We start from the raw sequence: 21,820 nt of genomic DNA, 5'->3' as shown, positions 1-21,820 counted from the left end.
TCCTACTTCAGACCCCTTCTGTATACAGCCCTATTCTCAATATCAGGGAGATCCATCCTTTTGTGAGGATCCAGATTTCGGCATGTTGGAAGAACATACTGGGACGGGCTACTGTGGGGATGATGAGGACCAAGAGGAGGAGGACGACCCAGAAACCTACAGGGTAGATTCCCCGGTAGATAAAGAACCCCCGGTTACCGACTCCCCTGTCGACAACCAGCCTCTCTTGAATGAAGTTCTGTCCAGAGCGGCAGAACACTTCCACATTGACACCCAGGGTGCTCAGGAAGAGAGGGATTTTGCCGAGGAGTTATTGGGAGAAAGGAGACCTGTTGCCCAGGCCATCCCCATCCTTAAGTCAATACAAAGAAGGATAGACCCTTCCCTTGTTAATCCCAATCTCAGTAGGGCGGTAAACCCCAGAGTTGAGAAGCTTTTCAGGGCAGCCCAAATAGACCCACTGTACATAAGAGGGCATCTGAAACCGGGCTCCCTGGTAGTTACAAACACCTGTAAGAGGGCGGGAACACCCTTGTCATCGTCCGAAGCTCCTCCCGACAAGGAGAGCAAGAAGATTTATGGCTTGGGCAGGAAAGTAGCCTCCACTTCCGCCTACCAGGCAAGGATTGCCCACTCCACCACCTTGCTGGTGAGTTACAACTGCCACCAGTGGGAAGAAGTCGCGGCACTCATAGATTCCTCCCCAGAACCCTTAAAAATCCAGTTGGCACGAGTTTCGGCGGAAGGAAGAGCCGTGTCCGGTTGCATATTAAAAGAAACCTTTGATGCCACGGATAACTCCGGCAGATTGATAGCAGAAGGTACTGTTATCAAAAGGCATGCTTGGTTGCGGCAGTCTGGGTTCAAAGCCGAAACCCAAGCATCATTGATAGATAAACCGGTGGAGCCATATCTATTGTTTGGAAAGGCGGTCGAGGACGCGCTGAAAAATGCCAAGGACGAGTATGAGACACTAAAATCCCTAGGCCAACTAACCAATAAACCCCCAAACCAAAGAGGGAATGGCAATTTTCGTCGCCCATGTGACAAAATTCCCAGAGAGGGTCTAACTATTCCCAGAGGCAGGGTACACAATGGAACAACAACAGCTAGCAGTCTACCCAGGGTTATGGCAGGGGTAATAAGAGATGGCGTGGTAAAGGTAGAGGCAGCCCCAGTAGAGGCGACGGCACGCCTCCACCAAAACAGTGATGCTCCGTTCAGGGTCCCTTCTCACGTATCCCCAGTAGGGGGGGCGCATTTCCAACTTCACCCAAGCTTGGGAAGGGATCACATCAGACAGATGGGTGCTGTCCACAGTGTCTGCAGGATACTGGATAGAACTGTTAGAGCGTCCCCGAAACCACCCTCCACGACAGAAAATACATTCTTTGGACCACCAGAAGATCCTCCTCGAAGAGATCCTCAATCTTCTAGCAAAGGACGCGATAGAACCCGTCCCGGGACACCAGGTAAACAAGGGTATTTATTCAACTTACTTCCTTGTGCCAAAAAAATATTTGACAATGCGCCCAGTATTGGACTTACGGCCTGCAAACAAGTATGTCAAGCCCCAAAAATTTCGCATGACTACTCTCCAAAAGGTAATCCCGCTCCTAAAAAAGGGGGATTACATGGCAACATTGGACATGAAAGATGCCTATTTTCATATTTCCATGTTCCCAGTGCACAGAAAGTACTTGCGCTTCAAGGTGGACAGTCGGCACTACCAGTTCAAGGTACTGCCCTTCGGAATAGCTTGGGCTCCAGGGATATTCACCAAGGTACTGGCGGTGGTGGCAGCACACCTACGCAGGGAGGCAATCCTGGTGTACCCTTACCTGGACGACTGGCTCATCACGGGGGAGACCCCAGTAATTTGCAGAACAAACATTCAAAGAACGATCGACCTCCTCTTCGAATTAGGCTTCTCAGTAAACAAGAAAAAGTCAAGTCTGGTGCCAAGCACCTCCAAACAGTTCCTAGGAGCTATCCTAGACACGCAAGAGGGGTTGACCTTTCCATCAGAGGAAAGAATTCGGAATATACTGCTGCAAATTCCGCAATATCAGGCCGGTCTGTCAGCATACACCACCTCCCATAACAAGGTGTTGTGGTGGAATATACCAGTGGTTAAAGCTTTCATGGAAGGAGTAAAGAGACTTCACCCTTCTATTTCAAACCCACCACCAGGATGTGACCTTAACGTGGCGCTATCTAAACTCATGGGCCCCCCATTCGAACCCATGCATAAAAGCAGTCTCAAACACCTGACTTATAAGACGGCCTTCTTAGTAGCAATTACATCTATAAGAAGGGTCAGTGAAATTCAAGCTCTGTCAGTGCAGGATCCATTCTTTACAGTTCATAAAGATAAACTGGTTTTACGTACACACCATAGGTTCTCACCTAAGTTTATTTCTAAATTCCATGTGAACCAGTCCATCGAGCTTCCGGCTTTCTTCCAAGACCCACAAAGCTCGGCTGAGGTGAAACTACACACCCTAGATGCGCGTAGGGCGGTCCTCTACTATGTAAACAAAACCAGACCGCTAAGGAAAACAGATCAGCTGTTTGTCTCCATAGCTACAGACAGAGAGGGAGATCGCGTCTCTAAAGGTGCCATCTCTAAGTGGATTGTTAACTGTATCCAGCTGTGTTACTCTCTTTCTGAAAAAACTCTGCCTTTCACGCCAAGAGCCCACTCTACAAGAGGCATTGGGGCCACTCTGGCTTTCATTGCAAATGTACCCCTTGACACCATTTGCAAAGCAGCTACTTGGAGCTCTATTCACACTTTTACTCAGCACTACTGTATTGACACCCATTCCAAGACAGATACTCAAGTGGGACAAGCGGTTCTAAGACATTTATTTGCTCATGACCCTTCTCACATCGCACCTCCTTCTTCTAACACTGCTCGCTAATCTATGCACAGCATGTGATCCAAGCAGATTCCCCAAAGCCTCAGAAGGGACACATTACTCACCGTAATCGTATTTTTTCTGCTTGTATCTGCTTAGATTCACATGCGACCCACCCTTCCTCCCCTCTGAGAGAAGGTGCATGGATGCTTGTAGTCTTATCTATCTATCTATCTGCTTGGATTATCTGTACTCACACTACTCCTCATGCTACCTCATGTCAGAAAAAATACAATCTGAGGGTCCTACACGCGTGATGGATCATGGGTAGAGTGGACGTCACACTAGGGATAGTATTACTGGCACGCCCTGTGTCGACGCCCATTTTCGAGTTTCGAAAAACAAATACTCAGCAGCTTCCACTAGATGTCAGCCTATGCACAGCATGTGAATCTAAGCAGATACAAGCATCAGAAATACGATTACAGTGAGTAATGTATCCCATATTCTCAATGCTTACCTGCAATTTGTAAACCATAATTTGTATACTGTGAATATCTCCATCTTTGCTTCATCTTTGTACCTGTACCTCTGACTGATCTTACTGGTCTCTGCCACTTCTCCTATCTCACCCCTTCAACTGGTATCACCCCTCCCCCTATTCTCCTTTTCCTAGCCTTACCTCCCTCCCTCCATCTCTCTCCCCACACTCCGTCCCCTGTTCTTGCAGATCCCACAACCCCCACTCTCCTGTCTCCGCTTGCCAACTTCCTTCTGGTCTACTCTCTCTCAAACACTCCTCATAACTACCACTCCACATGCCGACTCTTGCTTCCCTCTCTTACATACACACACCAGTTTTACACCTACTCTTAACCACCCCTTCCCTGGGAACTTTCTCAAGTCAATCTCCCACCCACACACAAACAATTCAATTGGTACAACCGTCTCAGACTCAACACCTTATCTTCCCTTTCTAACAGCACTCCAACAGTCTCCTTACAACCCTTCCTTACCTGCAGCACCCTCCTCGCTTGTCTGTTGGTTCCCCTCATCTGCTCCTGACTTCAGCGTAGCACCTTAGACCCTCCTTTGCACCTGCTGATTTTATTAGTCCAACCTCCCCTGTTGTGGAGTCCCTCTTGGGTCCCATTGGCCCTTTATAACAGCTTTCCCCTTTGGCCAATCTCTAGCAGAGCTAGTTCCCTGCATGTCTTTAAGAAGGCTTCTGGCTCACCCCCTTTTTTGCTCTACATTTTTGGGTTCCTGAGATTCAGTCCAAGCTTTGGTGAGTTTTGCTTCCAACCGTGTTAGGGAGGATTTCTGGGTCTTCCCTGTTCTCATGCAGTCTTTTTCCATTCACAGTCCTTTTGCTGTTCACCCCCATTAACTTGGGGTCTGTCTGGTGTTGGTGGGTTGGTTGCTTAGTGTCTCAATCATTTAGCAACGGGGCACATTCAGGTCCATTCTATTTATGGTCACAATTCCATTGCCCTGGTTCCCGTTGGATTTTCCTGGTTGAACCGTGGTGCATTCTAGGAGTAGTTTTCTGGTCTCCCCATACTTTTCCTTGTTTTCTTGATTCTGGGAGTCTTGTGAGTGTTAAAGAAACCTGTGTCCACTGGTTGTGGAATACTCGCGTCACCTGCCCGCCTAGTATTTTTGTATAACAAACAACAATTCTAATTACTGATCTGAGATAGTATTTATACTATTGCTTTGAAGGACAAAAGTGGACAACATATACGTACCAATGGGATCTATTGTGATACCAGGCACAACATTCATCCTTATAGTTTTTCCTTAGATTCTAATAAGTGTGAATCCATGATGCCATGCATTAAAATTGGATAAATATTGAGAAACAATAGTTAAATTTATGACGAGCGCATCCACAAGCGGATACGTGCAATGTCTCTCGTTTACATGTGATGCCATTGTGCTATCATGTCACAATGACGTCCCTTTTAATAGCAGTGTTAGGGAGAATTCTCAGAAATGTTCTAATTCCACTCTACCTTAGAGACCCCCAGAACTTTTGCCAGACTCTAGGACTTTTTAATTTTTAATCTGGAGAGAGAGACCTTTTTCCCACTCTCTCATGTATTTTACTGTGATTTTAAACACTGTGATTCTTTTTGGTTTTGGAGTCTGACAAACTCCATAGCTATCATCTTTGGTTTGTGACGCACAGCACCTTCAGTTCAGTGGCACAGGGAAGTCTCTTGGATTTCCCAAAGGTTTAAATACATTCTCTTGGATAAACTACTGTTTCCAAGAGCAGTAAAGTGAAATTGACTTTAGTTACAATTTGTAACTTTCTAGACCCAGCACACACTATCTTACCATAGGGTGCTGGAGGGGTTACTTAGTATCCCCTTTTTCTAGTTTCTCATGTAACATTTTTATGCTACCCTTTCTACAATTAATGGCTAGTGGCAGTGGTTTACATTTTACTGCAGTAGTAAAGCACCCATGGGTGCTCATTTTGTCAAAATGGTCCCGGTCTTCTTTTTTTGCCAATTCATGTTGGAAAGCCCTTCTTGAGATTTACTCTGCATGTCAAACCAGGTTTGGTCCTTTTGTTCGCTTTGTCTTTGGTGGGATCCACGAGTGAAGCCCGCCTCTGGCTCCAATATGTCTGGCAGCGGCAGGACGTGAGGGAGGTGCCCGAAACTCCCTGTGCTTAATCCCCTTGGTTACAGGAATGCACCCCAAAGTTGATTGGATGCTGGCTGTCCGGCAAGGACAGCCACCCTGCTGTGTGATTGACAGCTAGCCTGGAATGAATGGGAGAAACCTGCATAAAAGGCAAAGCTTTTTGGCTTGGAAGGCAGAGTCATCCACTAGACATAGGACTCCGAAGAAGAACATGGAAGGGACGCCTGCTGCAACTCCTGGACTGTTGGTCTGCCCAGTGAAGCCCTGCTGCTGTGCTGAAGCCCCAAATTCACCTCGACTAGAGAAGCCCTACAAGGACGGCTTCTCCCCTTGGGTTGGTGGGACCAATCAACTCCAACGTGTACTCGTTTGGACATCCTCTCGGAGCTGGCTGTACTTCCGCTGCTGCTGATGCTGGAACCCAAGTGCCAGGAAGAGGAACACCAAACGGACTCCATCACTTTTAAGTCGGACCCGAGCTTGTGGAAGATCCTCCGGACTCCCAGTAAGCAGGACTGACCAATCCTGAGCCACCTCAAAAGAGTGCTGGACCCCAGATGCAAGGAAAGTCCACAGTGATATCCGAGAGTCTGCGGTGGTGCTATGTGCTGAGATGCGAGGAGCTGAAACTGTGAAGTGCCGCTGAATAGAGGTTTGTCCTTTTTCTGCCGCTGACCATCTCATTGCAGTGTAGGAGTCCCCAGAGGTCCTCCATCTTGTCCCCACAGCTGAGGCCCAGGAACAACAGGATCTACAGAGCGGCACAGGAACAGAAGTCATCTGGAACCATTTCTTCTAACCAAAGGTACTGTAAAGTTTGAGAGACCTTGCCTCTTGTTGTAGCCTTAATTGATCTCTTTTGATACTTGTCTTGGTTCTACCTCTCACAAGCCTTCCAGCTTGTGACCCTACATTGATTCTACTTTTTCTACAAAGACTTCTAAAACATTGTGCAAGAATTTTACTTACCTAAGAAGTGCTTCAGCTCACCTACACTTTTGCCCAATTGACATTGGCTGGCCTGGCTCCCTGAATGACTCCTCTGCTTGTGTCTTACCTTCCCTCCAGGAAAGGGTTCATTTACTTTGCATGGGGGCGGGGTGGTTCAAAAGTACTTACCTGCTTCAGAATATTTGTATGATCTCTCTTTTATTCTGAAATCTCTTTACTTTAGCACTCATCTCAGTATTGCTCCAAATGTGCCAGTGACATATAAATGTCCAGTGTCCTAGATATTTAACTGAGGGTGTAGGAAGTGTCTGTGTGCCGTCCCAAATGTGGATTTGCTGATTTAGAGAAACTAGGAGTGTGTATTTTGGAGTGTATTTGTGTGTTACTATTATATTGCCTCTTCTGAAGAAGGCTTATTCAAACTGACTATTAAATAAATGTATAATTGTTTAATCAAGAAACCTTGAGTGTAAGTGTTTATTTGGATACTTGTCACTGTGAATCTCTGTGTAACCACCATACTGTTCACATTGATCCCTCTTGAGAAAGGCCTGGCTGCTAGACCACACTACCAACCTGTGTAGCACGGACTTATACCAAAGGTTGGGTTCCTATTGCCAGGAGGTCAAGGTTTTTGTAGTGCAACCAAAGGGTACTGCTCCAAATCTTGCCTAACAAGCGGAAATTTTAGAATAGTACCCAGTATCAGGATCGTGAGAAATGAAGGGTCCGGCTTCGTTAAAACCTGTAGTAAGCATTATGGACCAGATTTTTAGGTGAAACCAACATGTGGGTGCTATTGATCACAAACTCAAGTGACCTTTTATATTTTACCTGTTTTCATAGGGTTTAAGGGTCATGAAGCCTGAAAGATTAACTTTCAGCAGCACATCTAACTTACTGTCAGGCATGAATAGTTCTTTAGATGTGCTTTAGAGGTAAGACTCCACTTTATTCTGTATATTCTCTCCAGATTATGCAATAGCACTAGCTAAGAATCGGCTCTGCTCCTATTGGTTGAAGAAGGCACCAGTTGCCATTACTCATTTACACTCCTTGGACCTACACAATCTTCGAGAAACGGAGCACAGGCATGCCATAGTGTTGCCATCACTTTTGATGAATAGGACCATGAACATTTATGACAGAATTGAACTATTTAAACCGAGATCTGATGGGATATCATTCTTAATAGGTAGAGTGCATACACGGTAGCTCAAATGAGGTTACTCTAGAACATACTTGACAACAGACAGTCTAAGGTAAGAATACTTCCATATTCTGCTTTAGCTACAGTTCATTTGACCACAATAGAGTTGATTTAATGGTAAATAAGTGCATCATTCACCTATCTACTTAACAGGATGGAAAACAGTTGCCATTGAATTCATAAGAATTAAAGATCTCCACCTGGATCACCTGATCCCGATCTACACCAGGTGAATGAGCTAGGGTTGGATCATGATTATACTAGTGATGATACTAGCATGTACAAACATATGAATACCCCATACTAATAGAGTGTATTCTCTATTCTTCATTTGAAGCTACCGGAACATTTCTTGAATGAAACACAGTGTGAATTCTTGCTCCTGAAGAAGGACAGAGGTCCCAAAATGTGGAGAGCAGAGATTTTTCTTTGTTTTTTTCAATTTCTTGTATTGTGTATTAAAATGTGAATAATCTGTACACCCTTGATGTTACAACTACCCTTAAAGAGAGAAACTTGTGTTTTGCAAAATAATGTGCGATTGAATTTATTTAGATAGCACTTTAGATCAGTAATTAGAATTGTTGTTTGTTATACAATAATACTTGGTTGGCAGGGGACGCAGGTACTGCACAGCCATTGGACACCTGTTTCTTGGTATCTAGGGATTTTGACGAAATCATTTTCAGAGGGATGCTTTACCAAAACGATAACAAAAAACACTGAACTCTTATGTTTATTTTATATATAGGGGGTGGGGTAAGGGGTTAAAACACGTGGGGAGGGGACTTGGGTCGGCTTAAAATCATAGGGGAACGGGGGTTAGAGGCCCCCACCTCAAATCAGTGGCTTGTTTGGTGTTTTCGTTTTCAGTAAAACATCCCTCTCTTAAATGTTATTCTCAACATAGAACCTGGTTTCTTTACTATTGTTATGCAACCCAGTGCCAGGGTTGTCTCCCTCTCCCCCCCACCCTCTTACTCTTATAAAGAATATTAATTGATTTCTTAAAAACAGGTGTGCACCTGTATAACAGATCTTTTGTATAGTCTGTTAGTCTTTGCATGGGATTAGGTGTATTCAGGGACTCGTGCTTTAAAAAAAATAAATCAAGACCTGGGCAGGACAGAGGCTGATAGGCACTGAGCGAGGACAGTAGTATCAGTGTACTGCACATATTCAAGCACTCTGTGGTGTGAGGTACCGGAGTCCCTCCTAACTCTCTCCCCTGGGGTAGGACAGGTTCTGGCTGTCCCCTAGTAGGCCACCTAACCAAGCTCTATAGGGGTCTCTATTCCACCAATAGGGTCTCCATGACCCTGTCACCATGGCACAAGTTTGAATAAGAATTCCTTATTATTTCAAGTTCTATTCCCTAGCACCACCGGGCATTAAACCAACTCTTTTTCTGTGAGAATCTCTTAATTTGTCTCTATCAAACACTAAAATGTTGGTTGCCCTGTGTATTATTGCACCACCATCTTGCACTAGATCATGTGTCCATTCAAAAGTAATGTTTTTAGTTGCTCAATGATTCAGAACCTCCATTAGTGGATCCACGAAGGAGAAGGTGCAGCAGAAGCGGCAGAATAGACTTGTAGATCACCCTTAAAGTAGGCCACATTGATTCAGGAGGAAACACTCCGATCAGCAAAGCCAACCAGCTTGCTCCATTGAGGAAGAGCAGCCGCATAACCACAAGGCAGGATGTTCTCAATGGAGTCAGTACAAAGGGTGAGCAACACGCAACGCCAGCTCGGTTCCAGGCACAACAGGATTCTTCTTAGGATGATCAGAATTTGGTTCCCAGAGGTTCAGGAGAACTACGTCAAACTGGTGCAACTGTGTACACTGGTTCAAGAGAGGGAATCACCTTCAGCAGGCTTCCACTGGTCAGAGGTAGAGTTCTGTCCGAAAGAAGACTGGTCATCAGCAGGACTGCTTCAAGTAGAGTCCTCTGCATGCCATAAGAATCTGGTAACTAGTAACAACTATACCCTGATGATCCCCAAATCATGCACCATATTCATACAAACAGAACTGGAATCAGCTAATAGAGGCTGCCAACCACCCTTTTGCAGAGGGAACGCACAGTAAGCGCTAGATTCCTGCTCTAGGTTAGTAGGTGTGCTCTGCAATTTACAGTCTTTCTTGCCAGCTTCCTATTTCAGCTCATACTTGAGAAACCACCTCTGTCTTTTTTAGCCTCTGGGCTGTCCTCGTACATTCTACACAAAGCATACTTTGCTTCTTTCCTATAGAATGACCATTGCCTGAGAACACACAACCCTACCCTTATTTGCTCAGAATCAAAGACCTTTTATATCCTCTGACATCTGCAAGGCCACAATGGACAAAGATGACTTTCTTCCATCCACCATATTAAAATCTGTCTTGGGTGATGCTCTCACACCCTGCAATCGAGTGAACATCTCCTTTACACAATCCTTCCTCCATGATACACCAAAAACTAGACCGAATGCCAACCTCGACCATGAATGCCTGATGAGTAGATGAGTAAAGGGGTAACTGCTGTCCCTTCATGTACCTGCTGTTCTTCTGGGGGTTATTAAAAAAGCACTCTCATCCCAATTATAAGACCAAGTTAACATCAAACAACGAGTTTGTAGCTCCCAAATAAACAAGCATTATTGGTGGGGCCAACTGGCAAGTTACCCTCCATTTTAGAAAATAACCCTTTTTCCTACTGTGTGCCCTCAGAACTCTACATTAGTTTTTCAACATCAAAGCACTCTGATAACTCTTTTTCGAAAGGTTGAAAACTTTGCTAGTTGTGTACATTGAATATATTAACGTGGGATATTCATAACTGCCTTATCAAATGGAAAAGGAATCGGTTCATTTCATTGAAAGCCTCATCAGCATTGCCTCTGGCATAGATATGTCTTATCACATTGCCACAATGTCATTGAACACACAAAGACCAAAGATATTACTTCTGTCCAGGTACTCGCAATACCTCTCTCTGTCTGGGTGAAGTACAGTATGAATTCATAGCCCCGTGCAACAGGACAAACGCAGGGCTAAAACAGGTGGTGTGCTTCTCAGTGGAAGACAGTGGTTTGTATGCATAGTTTGGGTCAGACCACTGCACAAGCTGATCACAGAGTCCGGGGAAGGTGAACCAGCCTAAAAAGCCACAGTAAGATATGTTTCAGCATGTTAACGTAAAAACAAGCAGATCTTTGTTTGAGACACTTTTAGATTTGTTTTGTTTTTTGAATGAGTTTACAAATACTGCTGGGTGGGGTTGGGGTGATATAGCCCTCTGGTGAAGTGTGTAAGTAGACTTAACCACCAAGTGGGTTCAAAACCCTCTCAGTGGTGATAAATCACAGAAGTCTCACTTCAAACATAGGAGGGGGGGGGAGTATTGCATGAAGATGAAAACATGTGGCTAATAGGTTATTTGGACATACATAACATTGACTATACAAAACCACTAACGGGTTGAACCAATATTCCCTTCTACCGCTACAAACGAGTATTATAGATACATTGTAAGTGAATGGATGGTAAAAAAAAGCGTTAAAGGAGTGGGCACGGCGTAAAGGTCATCACAATCAAGAAAGTAAAGAAGGTACTGCAGTATTGGGTCAATGCAGACCCCACTTCACTCACAAAACCTAACAAATGTAAGAAGCAACACTTTGATACAGTGTATCTGTTTTTGGAAATGTTAAAGAGTAAAATGCAGAGATGTGTACTTCTAGCAACGATATTAAAATACAAATATACCTTTTTAAAATAACACAGCATGCCTCCCACTGACATACACTTTCTTTCAGGGGATGGGTATGCCAGTCCAACCCACCAACCCACAGGCCTTCATCATTGAAGGTTTGGCAGGCAACCAAACTACCAACTACTGAGGCACACCCCCAATAGTTGTGGATTGTGAAGTGTGCAGCACCTTAAGCCAGTTTAGAAGGTTTACACCCACACCAAGGCTGTCTTGGTGGGCTCAAGATGAGCCAGTCATCAACACAGCCAACCTGGGTAGACCTCCCTCATAGTCTGCACAGACAAGGAAAGGCCACAAAGCAAAATAGCCAGTGCTAGGGCTTAGAAAGGTGCCCTAGTGTCCACATGGCCACCATACAGATGCTTTGTATAATGCAGTAAAAAGGACCACATCCATGGTGTAGTCAAAATAAAAGTACAGCTGCCATCAGCCCACTCCCCCCAAAAAAAGGCGCCTTGCCTCCATAACCATAAGGACTAGTGAGGCAGAGCATGAGAAAAAGGGGTGCAGGGACAGGCGATCTTCAGTAGAAGTACCTCGGACTACAAATCAAGTTGCAAAACCATAGAAGCCAGCAAAAAGATTTAGTGGTTCTATAAGGTTAAGCCAAAGAACATCAATAAGTGAACTTCTGCCTTAACAAACACATTTTTTTGCTGCTTTGCTTTCAAGGACTGGCTCCAAACTGATCTTATCAGTTAACTGACGCGGGTACATTATGTCTGTACACTCCGAACAACAAACAACTAAAGCTGTGCCGAGGGAGAAGTGTAGGGGAGAGGGATGAGGGTGAAAGACGACTAGTGAGGGAAGAGCAAACAGAAATAATGATCTATATCCCGTTTCAAAGTGTTTCCTATTTTGACAGTTAATAAAAGAAGCAAGGTTTTCTTGCACAGTTCAGAGAAGCTGCCTGACCCCAGTAAATCATCTAATGAGAGGGTTGTGGGTGGAGACATGGAGGCCTGGGGAGTAGAAACAAGGACTGGATAGGCATGTGTAGATAGGTGAGATAGGAGTCCAGAAACAGGTGGGACGAGGGAAAGTGCAGATCTGAAGTAGGGTGACAGCATTAGTGGGAAGAACCATGCAAGATGTCAGCTATTGTCTGTGTTTGCATTTGTGACCTGTTGTTGGACTTTTCCCATGCCCTCCCAGGTGATGTGCTGGTGATGGACGAACTTGGTTACATGTACTTCAAAGACCGAAGTGGTGACACCTTCCGATGGAGAGGCGAGAATGTGTCAACAACGGAAGTGGAAGGGACGCTGAGCCATATTCTTAACCAGACAGATGTCGCCGTGTATGGAGTGGAGGTGCCAGGTAACGTAACAAAGCTTTACAGCTCGAGGCGTCCACAAGTGTGACATTCAACTTTGCGGAAGAGTAAACCTTCATTTTTTATTCTTGTGCTGCCTTTCCCTTTCATGAACTGGGGATGTCATTTTTCCCCTCCAGGAGGTGTCCCTCTGAAGCAGTGTCTTTTTTTTTTACAGTTTTAAAAAACATTGTTTTTTGTGTTACCTAAGTCCATACATGTTAATGGCATATTAAGTGTGTGTGTCATTGCTCACTCTATGCTTACTCTCCGGTGTCTGTTTTTTAAATTTTTTATTAATACATTTATTATACGCCCAAACTCGGAGGTATCAAGGCGTAGTTACAGACATCTTGAGCAATTGAATATATTAGGAATAGTTACATACATATTAGCAGATAGGAAAGATTACAGTATAGTCATTAAGGCATAGTCAGTTAATGAACACTTTTGGGGTGGTCCACCTTATTTCAGTCTGGAAGCTGATTCTTGCTCTAGTACCGATTAGTGGATGACCTCAAAGAGCAATATTCACAGAAGGTTCCTCATATTATATGGGGGCTTCTGTCCTTAGGCATGGGGTGTATGGGGCTTCTGCCCATTTCTGGGGTGACTGTTTTGTTTCAGAGGAACTTGGGGCCACATTTCAGAGAGGAACTGTTTTATCTTCTTTTAATGACCTTCATAGGAAGTGTGTGGTCCCTGAGTTACAAATCACTCGTTGATGGTTCAGGAAACAAAACAAATTGTTCGTAAAAGGTGGTTAAAAACAAGGAACTTCATCCATAGTACAGTGTTTTTATGGTCTAGTTCACGGGGTATCCCTGGTTAATTTCTGAGATATCCTTGGTTAAAAGGTGGTCGACCGGTTTCGATGATGGCTATTTATCATCTTCTTCAGGACCATAATTTTCTTATGTCTCAAGGAGATCAAGGGCAGGTGAGGGGCACGTGGTCCGTTGGCCCATTCACCTACGAGAAACAAAAACCAGAGTGGGTTTTGGGTCTTGAGGTCATTATAATTTCTTTTTCATCATCTAAATAAAAGAGTGCTTAAGTTATTTAGAACAAATTAATAGACATTAGGATTTTCTGAACAGTCTGATCATTCTGGCTATTTTGGACTCTTTTTTGACACTTTTTTTGACATTAATTGTTGGTGGTTACCTTCCAAAAGCTCCGGCGTGTGCAAGCTGTTGGCCAGGTTTTTTGGCTGTGGTGGTACGTCTCTCGAGCCCTGCAAGGTAACATGGGACATATGACAGAGATCCCTTATTGTCCTATTTTCAAAAAATACCAATACCACAGGGGTAGGTTCATTGGGCTCTAGTTTTGGCATAAATCGTTTTTGTGCTCGTGCTCGCTTGGGGAGCTGCACCGATTTCAAACATGGGAGCCGTGGCAGCCCATTGTTTGCATTTGTGCGCGGGCCGTATGCATTTGGAGCGTCTCTTTCAAGTTAATGGGCGCCATGTGTAGATCCCAATCGTGTGCGTGGCCGTCAAAATGGCAGACCGAAGCACACGTTCGAGGGTACTTATTGTCACTTAGGGAGCTACGTGCCCTTTTAGGGTGGCATAAATCATCTTAGTGCTTGCACTCGCTTGGCGAGCTGCACCAATTTCAAACATGGGAGCCATGGCAACCCATTGCTTGCATTCGTGCGCGGGTCGTATGCATTGGGAGAGTCTCTTTTAGTTGACGCGTGAGAAATCGCATAGGCGCCACTCACCGTGTGTTTTCTCGAGCGGCTGCTTGTATCTGGCCTCGGGACGCCGCAGTTCTGTTTAGACAACAGTTGCCCGGCAACGGGGACACATATAAGCAGTCCGTTGTTGATGTTGTTGGACATCATTGCCGTCGGCCATTTTGAAGTGGCTTGAGGCTAGGGGTTTTCTCATGAGATACTGTTAAGTACCGTAGGATTTACCAAGGATGCAGCATCACTCTGTCCCTAGATTTTACAGTACAGATGCAGGTTGGTATTCCAAAACAGAGTCAATCATCGTATCTCATACACATGTATCCGCCCACTTTTTTCATCAATGGTGCTGTGTTAAAGGGCGAACTACATGTTTTGGTGTTTCTAATTGAAATATAATTTCAGGACCGTGAGTCTAGATATGATTCTGGTACATGATCTGATTGTTTTATATTTATGGGGGCACTAACACCAGTTGACTGCGGAAAGTTGGTTCCACATGTGCAGGAGATACATTGTTGTCAGACTCTGGTACAAGCAGTGCTTCTTGGAAAACACATTATATTCATCTCATTAAGGCCAAATTGTTCCACTGGATTTCTTCATTCAATCCAGTTTTTACTCTGTCAAGTCTAAAAATCCAAAGTTGTTCTCGTCTGAGAAGCATTTGGCCAAAATCCCCACCTCTTCTTGGTGGAGTTAGTTTTTCAAGAATGGTCCACGTGAAATCATTCTGTGTGTGTCCTTTTTCAACAAAGTGGTTCACAAGAGGAGCTGTTAGTTTTTTGGTACGAATGCAGGATTTGTGTTCAATCAGTCTTTTTTTCACTTCCCTTGCGGTCATGCCCACATATCGGAGGGTACATGGGCATGTGATAAGATAGACTACCCCTTTTGATTTGCAGTTGGTGAAGCTTCTTTGTTGCCACGGTGTATGTCATCCAATCTCAATGGACTTGCTTCTTGATGTTTGTGCACACATTGAGCATCCTCCACAGGGTGTATGTCCCATCGGCTTGTTTGCTCCCCAAATTGTGTTCTCTGCCTCGTGGTCACTTGGTTCTTTCATAGTATGCACCAGACTATCTCGTAGGTTTCGGCGTCTTTTTATAGCGAAGGTTGGTAAGGCCAGGGAGCTGGAGCCTGTGTTTAGGATGGGCCAAAGTTTTTTAATTTCTTCATGATATACCAAGGGACAAAAGAGGAATTAACAGCATTCCATCAGTGGCTGAACAACTGTAATGGCCATTTAAAATTCACCATCGAGGCCAACAGGACAGATACACACTTTTTAGACCTCTATATCACCAACCAAGGGGATGAACTGCTGGCACGGATCTACAAAAAAGACACCGATAGGAACTCATTGTTGCAATATAACAGTTACCACCCGAGAGCCCTGAGCGACAATCTCCCCTTCGGCCAATTTCTCCGCTATCGCAGGACGTGCACAAGACTGGAAGACTACAAAGAACAATCTGGGGCCCTCAAAACCAATTGAGGAGAAGAGGTTACTTACCCAAAAAGAATCATTAACGACACATGTAAACGAGCAAAGAATATACCGAGGGAAATCGCGCTCCAACAACACAAAAAAGATGAAAAGAAAGGAGAAATAACTGCAGTAATGAGTTATTCCCCCATGTTCAACAACATCAAAAGGGAAATTAAAAAACTTTGGCCAATCCTAAACACAGGCTCCAGCTCCCTGGCCTTACCAACCTTCGCTATAAAAAGACGCCGAAACCTACGAGATAGTCTGGTGCATACTATGAAAGAACCAAGTGACCACGGGGCAGAGAACACAATTTGGGGAGCAAACAAGCCGATGGGACATACACCCTGTGGAGGATGCTCAATGTCTGCACAAACATCAAGAAGCAAGTCCATTGAGATTGGATGACATACACCGTGGCAACAAAGAAGCTTCACCAACTGCAAATCAAAAGGGGTAGTCTATCTTATCACATGCCCATGTACCCTCCGATATGTGGGCATGACCACAAGGGAAGTGAAAAAAAGACTGATTGAACACAAATCCTGCATTCGTACCAAAAAACTAACAGCTCCTCTTGTGAACGACTTTGTTGAAAAAGGACACACACAGGATGATTTCACGTGGACCATTCTTGAAAAACTAACTCCACCAAGAAGAGGTGGGGATTTTGGCCAAATGCTTCTCAGACGAGAACAACTTTGGATTTTTAAACTTGAAACAGTAAAAACTGGATTAAATGAAGAAATCCAGTGGAACAATTTGGCCTTAATGAGATGAATATAATGTGTTTTCCAAGAAGCACTGCTTGTACCACAGCCTGACAACAATGTATCTCCTGCACATGTGGAACCAACTTTCCGCAGTCAACTGGTGTTAGTGCCCCCATAAATATAAAACAATCAGATCATGTACCAGAATCATATCTAGACTCACAGTCCTGAAATTATATCTCAATTAGAAACACCAAAACATGTAGTTCGCCCTTTAACACAGCACCATTGACGATAAAAGTGGGCGGATACATGCGTATGAGATACGATGATTGACTCTGTTTTGGAATACCAACCTGCATCTGTACTGTAAAATCTAGGGACAGAGTGATGCTGCATCCTTGGTAAATCCTACAGTACTTAACACTATCTCATGAGAAAACCCCTAGCCCCAGATCACTTCAAAATGGCCGACGGCAATGATGTCCAACAACATCAAAAACGGACTGCTTATGTGTCCCCGTTGCCGGGCAACTGTTGTCTAAACAGAACTGCGGCGTCCCGAGGCCAGATACAAGCGGCCGCTCGAGAAAACACACGGTGAGTGGCGCCTATGCGATTTCTCACGCGTCAACTAAAAGAGACTCTCCCAATGCATACGGCCCGCACACGAATGCAAGAAATGGGTTTCCATGGCTCCCATGTTTGAAATTGGTGCAGCTCCCCAAGCGAGCGCAAGCACTAAGATGATTTATGCCACCCTAAAAGGGCACGTAGCTACCTATGTGACAATAAGTACCCTCGAACGTGTGCTTCGGTCTGCCATTTTGACGGCCACGCACACGATCGGGATCTACACAGGGCGCCCATTAACTCGAAAGAGACACTCCAAATGCATACGGCCCGCGCACAAATGCAAACAATGGGCTGCCACGGCTCCCATGTTTGAAATCGGTGCAGCTCCCCAAGCGAGCACGAGCACAAAAACGATTTATGCCAAAACTAGAGCCCAATGGTATTTTTTGAAAACAGGACAATAAGGGATCTCTGACATATGCCCCATGTTACCTTGCAGGACTCGAGAGACGTACCACCACAACCAAAAAACCTGGCCAACAGCTTGCACACGCCGGAGCTTTTGGAAGGTCACCACCAACAATTAATGTCAAAAAAAGTGTCAAAAAAGAGTCCAAAATAGCCAGAATGATCAGACTGTTCAGAAAATCCTAATGTCTATTAATTTGTTCTAAATAACTTAAGCACTCTTTTATTTAGATGATGAAAAAGAAATTATAATGACCTCAAGACCCAAAACCCACTCTGGTTTTTGTTTCTCGTAGGTGAATGGGCCAACGGACCACGTGCCCCTCACCTGCCCTTGATCTCCTTGAGACATAAGAAAATGATGGTCCTGAAGAAGATGATAAATAGCCATCATCGAAACCGGTCGACCACCTTTTAACCAAGGATATCTCAGAAATTAACCAGGGATACCCCGTGAACTAGACCATAAAAACACTGTACTATGAATGAAGTTCCTTGTTTTTAACCACCTTTTACGAACAATTTGTTTTGTTTCCTGAACCATCAACGAGTGATTTGTAACTCGGGGACCACACACTTCCTATGAAGGTCATTAAAAGAAGATAAAACAGTTCCTCTCTGAAATGTGGCCCCAAGTTCCTCTGAAACAAAACAGTCACCCCAGAAATGGGCAGAAGCCCCATACACCCCATGCCTAAGGACAGAAGCCCCCATATAATATGAGGAACCTTCTGTGAATATTGCTCTTTGAGGTCATCCACTAATCGGCACTAGAGCAAGAATCAGCTTCCACACTGAAATAAGGTGGACCACCCCAAAAGTGTTCATGTGTGTTTAAACATTGTTTCAATTAACACTTCGGAAAAACTCTGAACCATTACTCATCGTTTCCCTGAATGTGATCCAGAATAGTCAGTTAATGTACAGGGAAGCAAGATACAGCAATCATATTTATTTACAGGGGTTCACCACATTGTGAATATTTTATTAGTCATGGAACGACTAATAGAGACTGAGGCGGCTGAGTTGAGGTTGCTAATATTGCATAAATAATCAAGTTTGTAAGGATTTATTGAAGCCTAGGAAAGATTCCTCTTTTTTAATGTTTAGAGGGAGGGAGTTCCAGTGTTTGGGGGCAAGGACTTGGAAACTACTACCTATGGCTCTGGAGCATTTGTACCGCAGGATCTCAAGGAGTGCATTGTTGTTGGATCTGAGCATCCTATTGGATGTTTTTTTCTTGATGGTGTCGTTCATGTAAATGGGGGCTTTGTTGGCAAGACATTTATGTGTGACACATAAGGGTTTGAAGATAATTCTGGCCTTTTTGGGAAGCCAGTGCGTCTCCCTCCCAACATTAGATATTTGGTCTGATTTTGTTATTCCTAGTGCAGCACATAAAGCTTTATTCTGCATTAGTTGTAATTTCCTACGGTTCGTATTGGAAGTTCCTAGTAAAAGCACATTACAATAGTCCAATTTTGATAGTTAGGTAATACAGTTTGTAGGTGTAAGGAATTGGCGGCTTAAAGAGATGAGTTTAGAAGTGTAGGATTTGGAGGACGCAAGTGCTGAAATGTGTTTGACCACGGTGAGGTTGGGATCTAGGTATACCCCTAATGTTTTCACTTGTTTGAGTACTGGGATCAACAGGCCATCAATATTGATTGCCAAGTAGTCTGAATGGAGGGTCCCTATTTTGGATTGCGAGCCGACGATGAGAATCTCTGTCTTCTCATCGTTGAGGCATAGGCTATTCAACGCCATCCAATTCTGGATGATGGCATAGACTCTGTTAATGGTGAGTGTGTCTTGGTTGAAATCTCTGGAGGTGGGGATGAGGATCTGGGTGTCATCTGCAAAATTAGTGTAGATGACACCCATATCGTCTAGCGCTGAGAATAGAAGCTCATCACCAGTTGTGTGAAATTCATGTCATTGAGGGCGCTATGGGGGGCTTCAGCTTTTATAGTCTTGACTATCTTTGAAGCCTAAGTTAAGGTTGCCCAGAATAATACATTTGGTATTTGGTTTGATGAGTGGGACTAGTAAAAGAGGTATGTCTACCTCTGGCTGGGAATTGGAGTTGGAGATCTGTAAATCACCACTAAGTTGATAGTTGTTTTATGGTTGGTGGTGAGTTTGGCTAGGAGGATTCCATATCCGTCTGGGTTTTCAATAGGGCATGCTCTAAGTTGAAGGTTGGATTTCGCTATTATAGCTACTTCCCCTCCAACGGTGTTAGTTCTGTCAGTTCTGAGGACAGTGTAATCTGGTGGTATGGCAATGGCGGGCAGGGGTCCAGATGCTTGGTGGAGCCAGGATTCTGTGACTTTTAGTAAATCCAATTGTTGTTCAATTATAAGATCATGTATCTCTGAGGCATGGGCTCCTATTGATCGGGCATTGATGAGGGTTCCTTTGAAATGGGCAGGAGACTCCATTTCGGGTGCAGTGGTGGTACTAGAGTTTGGGCATCTAAGGGGCTGGCCACTTGTTTAGTGAAACCTGTTACATCTGACTTAGTAGTTTTGGTTTGGCGAGTGGGGATGGAATTGGCTTGTCTAGGGGTAGTTATGACAGGAATATTATGGCTGGTGTTTACTTTAGTACGTGACCTGAGGCGGAAGAGTCTGGTGATACCTTGAATAGGGATCGACTCAATATGTGTGAGTCTAGCAGTGTCTAGGTTGAGGTGCAGCGTGGTTATTTGGAAACGTGAACCAAATGGAGAGAGTCGGAAGTTGCTCTGTATGGTGTGTGAAGATGGGTCGTCAATGGTCTTAGGTGTATGGTTATGAGGCAACATATCTGGTGAGGAAATGGGTACTATCTTATTGTGGTTATTAGTGGCGTTAGTGGTGTTAGATTGGTCCTGTATGAATGGGAACAGTGCTGTGGTAGGTAAGAATGGGGTGGGGCAGGAGATAGGATGATGCCGGGGGCACCCTAGTCTGGTGAGGCCATTTCGATAGGGTAATCAGGGGTGTTCTCTCCAATAAAGGGGGCTACCAACCACACTGACAATATAAAATCCCTCACCGTTCAGGTATCTGTATCGGTTCTATTTAATTTTTGTAGGTCGCCTAACAAAAAGACTGTTTTGTTTCCGGCTGATTTTAGGCAGCCTACAAAACTCGAAAAACACATTTCTTCGGCCCTCAAACCCTCCCCTAATCCCTGGCAGTATTAACTCAAAATTAAAATACCCCTCCCTCAGTCCCTGCTCCCCACACAACACTCTCCTAATCTAAAAACATACACAAACATACATGCAAGCATACACTAATACCGTTCTCCCTTGATGCCGCTTCTGGGTCCTGGCGTGCCTTTCAGCCTCTGTGCCAACTCGTGTGCAGCAGGGGCGTGACAGTTCCATTTAGAAAGACTGCTCCGTATGGTCACAGAGCAGTGTTTCTTCATCGCTTTTTTTTTTTCCAAGTCGTTTTTTTTTTTAAAAATATCCTTTTCACTTAGGATCATCTATATCAGCTTCTTGCATGTGAGTGGATCACCTTTCGCTGGCCTCTCCACTTCTTCTAATGGCAGATCTTATTAACATCGAAACAAAACGCATGCTAGTAGACTTTATGAATTGTGTTTTCACAACCTCAGAGGGCAGAGTGGGGAGCGACCCCAGAATGATAATGATGTGATAATGATGTGTTATTTATATAGCACCTTAATCCAAAGCGCTTTACAGAGCACATATTTACATACAATTTCACCCAACCGAAATTGGTACTCATTTATCGACCTCGGAAATATGAAAGGCTGAATTGGCCTTGCCGCGATTCGAACCTGCGACCTGCAGATCACGCTCAGATCGCAGCAATGAGCGCTCAACCCGCTGAGCTATTTTACCGGCATAATGTAGGTTATTTGTTTACTGGGAGTGCATAGAAGGTGGTCCTGTCAAATACAAAAAAGCAGGAAGTGGTTCTTTGTTGAGGAGGGTGAGACAAGTAGTTCATACTTATAAATTGGAATGTACACTCTCCCCATCCAACCCTGAGATGGGGGGAAAAACTTGATCTTGTTACATGAGCAAAGAAGTGGACTGCCGCTGCTTGTACATGCCTCCAGTGTAGTGTGA

General features: G+C 44.4%; 1 protein-coding gene across 2 annotated transcripts in view; it reads left to right on the top strand.

Annotated features, from left to right (window-relative positions):
• The window catches only part of SLC27A1 (solute carrier family 27 member 1), a 256,989-nt gene that overhangs the window by 197,526 nt on the left and 37,643 nt on the right, over positions 1 to 21,820 (top strand). For both annotated transcript variants that reach the window (XM_069604011.1, XM_069604010.1), the window contains exon 11: positions 12,611 to 12,775. In XM_069604011.1, the coding sequence (XP_069460112.1) occupies positions 12,611 to 12,775 (165 nt within the window). The remainder of the gene's footprint in view (positions 1 to 12,610; positions 12,776 to 21,820) is intronic.

The sequence above is a fragment of the Ambystoma mexicanum genome, chromosome 3q (assembly GCF_040938575.1).
Source record: "Ambystoma mexicanum isolate Mex_15411 chromosome 3q, UKY_AmexF1_1, whole genome shotgun sequence".
NCBI lineage: Eukaryota > Metazoa > Chordata > Amphibia > Caudata > Ambystomatidae > Ambystoma > Ambystoma mexicanum.
This window is presented reverse-complemented; position numbering and strand designations above follow the sequence as displayed.